The 6,513-nt window shown below is 31.9% G+C and overlaps 1 protein-coding gene across 1 annotated transcript in view; it reads left to right on the top strand.

Annotated features, from left to right (window-relative positions):
- Positions 1-6,513, top strand: part of LOC145716412 (scinderin-like) — a 44,777-nt gene that overhangs the window by 22,422 nt on the left and 15,842 nt on the right. The window contains exon 4 of the mRNA XM_081799685.1: positions 1,219-1,368. Coding sequence (XP_081655811.1) covers positions 1,219-1,368 — 150 coding nt within the window. The remainder of the gene's footprint in view (positions 1-1,218; positions 1,369-6,513) is intronic.

The raw sequence follows: 6,513 nt of genomic DNA on the forward strand, positions 1-6,513 counted from the left end.
ATTCTTGATGGTATACCTTGAAAGATTTTCTGTGTCGGCATTTAAACACTTTTCTCAGGTTTTAGGCATTAAAGAACAGTCTGCAGTCTCCATATAACAACATTTACACCCATCTACAGCCATCGCCCTACTGATGGACATTTGTGGGGTTTTTGTTTTGTTTCTTTGTTTTTGTAAACCATGTTTGAATACCTCTGTAGCATAGAGTCCTAGAAATTGAATTTCCTGATCCTAAAAGCACATGTAATTTTTTGATACGATACCAAACTTCCCTCAGAAAAGGACTGTGTATCAGTTTATACAACCCAAATAGACTGTGATAATGCCCATTCCTACTCCCCCACCAAGACTAGGCACCATTAAATTTTTCTTTCTTTCATTAAAACCACATTTAATGGAGAAAATGATATTTTATTATTAGTTTAAATTTTATCTATATCTTCTGAACACTGTACCCAAGTCTAAAATATACAATATTTTGATCTAAATGGCAGCTAATATAATCTACTGATTTTAGAATATATCGAACTGTCATTCTATTTTTATTTTTATAAATCTCTATGTTAAAATACAACTTTGCTATTAAGTATCTGTTTTTTCTCTGTATCATGAATATATATACTATTATCCTATTATAGAACATTTAATGTCTTCCCAATGCCTCACTAATATAATTATATAGCAATAAAAACCCTTGTACATATGGTTTCTTCCTAATCTTTATGAATAATTTATTAAAATGAATTCCAGATAGTATTATTACTGGGTCATATGTCTTAATTCTTTTTATGGCTTTTGATAAGATTCATTAAATTGCTTTACAAAAGCATTAGATCAATTTTTATAATCATCAAGAGCACATTACTGTAACAGATTCTTTATTACCTTTCTGAAATATGGTAAAATTATTATTTTAAATTTAGGTAACATACAAGTTTACTTTCGTAAATTGTAATTAGTGGATATACCCAAAGAATGGTGAGATACATACTTATATTTTCCATGTTTAAAAAATGGTTACTTTATATGCTAACTGAAAACAACAGGATACAGAATGAGGTATAAGTATGTAAAATTATATATACCTCAACAATAGATAACTTTCATTTTTTTTTTAAATATCTTTTTGTTTTTTCCTAATACTAACAGTGAGTATTACAACAGGGCTAAATGTCCTCCATGTATTTCAGGGTCAAAAGATCTGTCCTTTTCTTTTAGGAAATTTACCAATGGTGTGGTTCCTCGTGCAACAAATACGAGCGTCTGAAGGCAAGCCAGGTTGCCATTGGCATTCGGGACAACGAAAGAAAAGGAAGATCTCAACTAATTGTGGTGGAAGAAGGAAGTGAGCCATCAGAGCTCAGAAAGGTATTGTGACTTGTGTTGTTTTTTAAAGGTTTATCACTGTAAGTGGGGTGTGTGTGTATGTGTGTGTGTGTGTGTGTGTGTGTCTGTTAGTTTTAACAAATTCTCTAATACTGGGCCTAGGCTAAGATTCGGTGAAGAAACATCAAGGTTATCTATGTCATGATATAGAGAAAATAGAAGGTCATGACTTTTCTTTCACCACTGGTATGACTCTGACTTCATCTTCTGTTGTATAGGCGGACAGATGGGTAACACTTTGACATTGAATATAAGAATATATTTTGGAAGGCAAATAATAGTTTATTCATGTGGGATTCTGAATATATTATTTTTTTAATGCCATGATATTCTTCAATTTTAGCATTCATTACTTTATTAAAAGGATGAAATAAAATCTTTTTCCATGAGAACAAATATACCAATATTTTAAATATTTCAATCATTTTAAACTAAGAATTCTTGGTAAGACCCTTACGATTTTAGTATAGTTGTTAAATTAATTTGAAAATTATCTCCATGGCTCTTTATACCTTTGTTATTTACTTAACAATGATAGCAGCCTTGGACATTTAGTTGTGACCAGTTTTTCCCCTTTAAGAAAACTGCGGCGAGTGCCTCAGTGTATATATTTTATATTTTCCCTTAAGATTATGAGTCAAGGGTGTAATCATATTCAGGTGTCTTGATACATGTTGGTACATTGACTCCCGTATGTTCATTCCACAATATTTATTGAACTCCTATGGTATATCAGGCCCTAAATGTTTGTACCAATGTTTATTCTCTCATGACTTCGCAGAACCCTGTCAAAATATACTGTTGTAATAATACCATTCTGAATCTTCCTGCATTTAATAGTAGCAGGTGGTGTCTCTGTGAGTTTTCATTTCTTGGGATAGTACACATTTTCCTCAATGACTTTCGCTATCTGCACTCAAGTTTTTATAACGACTCTCTCTTATAAACGTGTTTTTAATAATTTTGATTTAGAGTGATTTCATGCATTAGAGTTACTTGATGTAGTGATAGCCTCAATAGCCCAGTGATCAAAAATTATATGGGATAATTTTATTGTCATAATGTCTTTAAACTTAATTTTTTTTAATAACCACCAAACACAGACTTTCATGTTAGTGATGTTTTAGAAATGACTTTTATTCAGTGGGAAAATGTTCATGGTCAAATGCTAAGAGAAAAGGCAAGATATAAAATTTTATATACAATAATATCTTAATATAAGTTTATATGTAGGAATATAGGTATATATTTGTATATACATATATATCTGGGAAGAAGTAGGCTGAAATATTACAATATTACCAATATTGTCTTTGACTCTTGGGATATGGCTCCTTGTTATTTTTTTCTTTATTTGTCCTTGCATTTTCAAAATGTATTATAATAGATGTATATTCCTTTTATTATTATTTTTTATTTTTTCATGTGTTTTCCTTTTATAATCAGGAAAAAAAGGCCAACTAAAAAAAACAAAGTAAAATTAGGGATTAACTCAGTTTCCAATAGTCATAATGACATTGCTAATAAATTAGACTTTGAAAACTATTCAAAACAATTTCTTGAACTTTTAATATTCTTTCAAGGCCTCTGTTCTAGAGATATAATCACTGTTTAAGTCTTGCAGATTTCATATTTGGAAGCAAAAATCTGTAAATAAGATGTATTTCTAATTGATTGTATGTCTTGTTTCAATAACTATGCTTTGCTAAGAGTAGACCCAGGACTCGTCCTGGTGGAGTAGTGAAGGGGGTGCTCTGTTAACTATCAGACTAGCTTCTCCTCTGTCATCTTGGGTCCCAGGTAAGTCCCTTAACCTCTGTTGTCTCTGGTTCCTCATTTGTAAAGTGCAGAGTTAGACAGAGTGGCTTCTATGGTCCCTTTAGTTTCCAATGATCTGTGATCCCACCTTGCCTTTTAAGCAGTTTCTGTGTTTACCAAATCGTCTGAACTCTGTACCAGGAAGTGAAGCCACAGGCTGAGGGCCTAAATTGTGCGTGTATATGTTTGCTCGCTTATTGGATTTCATTTAGAGTTTTGAGGGCAAAAAAGGTTAAGCAGTAAATTAATACATTAATTAATACATTACACTGTGAAAGTTAAAAAGAAAATGCAAACCTGAAGAGAAAAATTGTAAAAATATAACTTCAATTTTAAAATATTAGTGATAGGGATAAGGGACATAATCCTTAATGTAAAATGTGATGTTTATGTGTTAGGGGATTTTCATTTTTTGTTTTTTAAAACATTCTAGAAAACACCTACCGTGCTTTCTTTTCAGTGCATTCAACGTATACTGTATTATATTTGACAGCTCTCATTTACACAATGAATTTTCATTTTTCTTTCTTTTAAAAAGCATTTGCTGGGCTCTTTGTTTTCACAAATGTTGTTTTGTAGCCTGATTAAATAATTGTTTAAATAGTTGTTTGATGAATTAATTATGCACCTATAATAAACTAGTCTGACTTTCTAGGCTTAGTATTGTACCCATAATGATAGAATTCAAAGAGGTCATGAACTTGTTTGGGAAAAAATTACTTTATTTTCACTAACCTCTTAATTAAAATTTTCTCCAGTTGTGAATGTATTTGACAAACCAGTAGCATGAGCAGCATCTGTGACTTTTCAGATCACATTATAGTTATTGTAGATAACTTTAAAATATTATTTGTGTTCATCACTTCTTGGTAATTATGATAGCTATTAGACCTGCTGTTCAATAATATTATATAATGAGTAAATGAAGAAGCTCATATATTACTTTATCACATTTAGAAAATACATTTTGATAGCTATATTCCAATATAATAGGTTTCCATTATAATACTTTGTATCTTATTTTATGCATTTAGAAAGTATTTTTCTTAGAAGGGGCCCATAGCCTTCGGAAATTATCCCAAGTGGTTAATATTACATGCACACAAAAGGTTTCTTTGTTGAAGACAATGGAATGTCATTTCTTTTTCTGAGACTCTAATGGAACTATTGATATTACTAGAGAAGGATTCCAAAAATCTAAAACTCTCTCAAAATATCTTTTAAAACTGTCCTTTTAAGTGATTCATTTTTAATAAGACTCTTTTAAAGTTATTTATCTTCAAAAACTTTGGAAGTCTCTATATGAAGGTAAGTAATAACTTAAAATCAAGGACTTGCTGTAACTAAATTGATGTAACTAACTAATAGCTTAAAATATTAACTAATAACTTAGTTGATGTAACTAATAGCTTAAAATCAAGGACTTCATGTAACTAAACCAGGTACATGATGCTATTATCATTACTCCATATTTGATGCAGAATATTCAGAGTGTGTCTTTCTAACACATCAAAGTCCTCAACACTATAAATAGTGAAAAGTACTTTTTCTGAGAGGTTTTTTTTTTTTTTTAAGAATTCATCTTTATTTCTAGGTATTTCAGCTATCTGTTCATGCTATTATAGTCATACCATTTTAACATGGCTTATCTCTAGGATGATCATAAATTTATCCTTCAAACCAAAGCACTTTGGAGAGTAATAGGGGGGCACTAACCAGACAGGATTAGGAGACAACATGTATTAACAAGACTGTCTGGGGAAATAGGGTGTATGTTCAGCCTCTTACCTGTATCGTGAGCACTTTTAAAAACTCATGTGCCTAAATATGAAAATTATCCTGTACATGGAACTAACTAAGGCCTGTAACCAAAGTCACATTTTACCCTGTGCGTGTTTTTTCTTCACTGTAAACGTATTTACCAGGAAAAGCTGCACATAAATTATGTAAAGCTTTTTTCTTACTCTTTCTTCTTTTCTTATTTAAAATAAACAATCTGTGAATGTGAAGGAACCTTAAATATGTCACTAACCCTAAGGTTCCAGACTTTCTTCATTGGTCCTATTCATCCTCTAAACATTAGGAGGGAAGCTAAAAAAGTGCCCTGAGGAAAAATTGCTAAAGTCAATAATTTATCTGTTTTATAGACTTCCAGTTTTTAAAAAAGAACATCTGGAGGATATCAACAAGAGAATGCAGAAGGGGCAAGTTTTTTGAAATGATACCAAAAATCAAGTAATTTTTCTAATCCAGAAAGACTCTTTTCAATATAATTTAATGAACTTATGAAGTCTACAATAATTGTAAATGCTTGTGGCGGAATACTGGCAGTAAAAATATAGGGAGATTGTAAGCAACTACTATATTGCTGAATTGTTAGCCTTTCTCACTTTTATAAAAACACGAAGGCCCCCTGGAAAGTCATGCACAATCATTGTTTTGGATTCTGGACAAAAAGAAAGGAAATTGGAAGGAAAGTTGGAATATCATGTTCCATCTCAATTAATAAGTGTTTATTGAGCACTGGGTTGGTTCCCAGTGAAGCTCAGAAACTGCTTATTTTATCATCTGATTGAGATAAGCACACTCTAGATCAAGACAGAGTCAGAAAGTGGGAGCAGATGGTGAGGATCCGCAAACACCAGAAAGCATAGCTGGGTACCACCATTATTGAAAGCTTTCTCAACGATAAAATTCATGTATTTTAGACTGTATGATAATAGCATACAGGCTAGATTAGCCCCCAAAGGATCTCTCAATATAGGACTTGTATTCATCTTATTATAAGTCATAATTGACAGCTTGAAAATAAAATAATCCTTTCAGTCATTCTCTTGGCAAGTTGATTGGATATGTACGACGTGCCCATCTGGATATCTTGTAAGTAAAATCTAGAGTTGAATAGTGCAGATATTTTTTAAATTATTCTTTGAGATGTCTATTTAGGCTACGAGTAAAATTTTAGTCATATTTTCCCAGAGTATTTTGCCAAATAAAATTTATATGTTGGAGCACCTGGGTGGCTCAGTGGGTTAAACGTCTGCCTTCAGCTCAGGTCGTTATCCCAGGGTTCTGGGATGGAGCCCATCTTCTCCTTCTCCCTCTGCCTGCTTCTCCTTCTCCCTCTGCCCCTCCCCCTGCTTGTGCTCTCTTTTTCTCTCTCTCCCTCAAATAAATAATAAATAAAAATCCTTAATAAAAAAATAAATAAAATAAAATTTATATGTTATCATTGCCGTGCTAAGTTCCTTGAGGGAAGGAAGTAGAAGTACACTGCCTTTATGTCTATCTCACCTTTTTTTTTTTTTT

This window comes from Leptonychotes weddellii, chromosome 12 (genome assembly GCF_054177405.1).
Source record: "Leptonychotes weddellii isolate Sample4059 chromosome 12, ASM5417740v2, whole genome shotgun sequence".
NCBI classification, from domain to species: domain Eukaryota; kingdom Metazoa; phylum Chordata; class Mammalia; order Carnivora; family Phocidae; genus Leptonychotes; species Leptonychotes weddellii.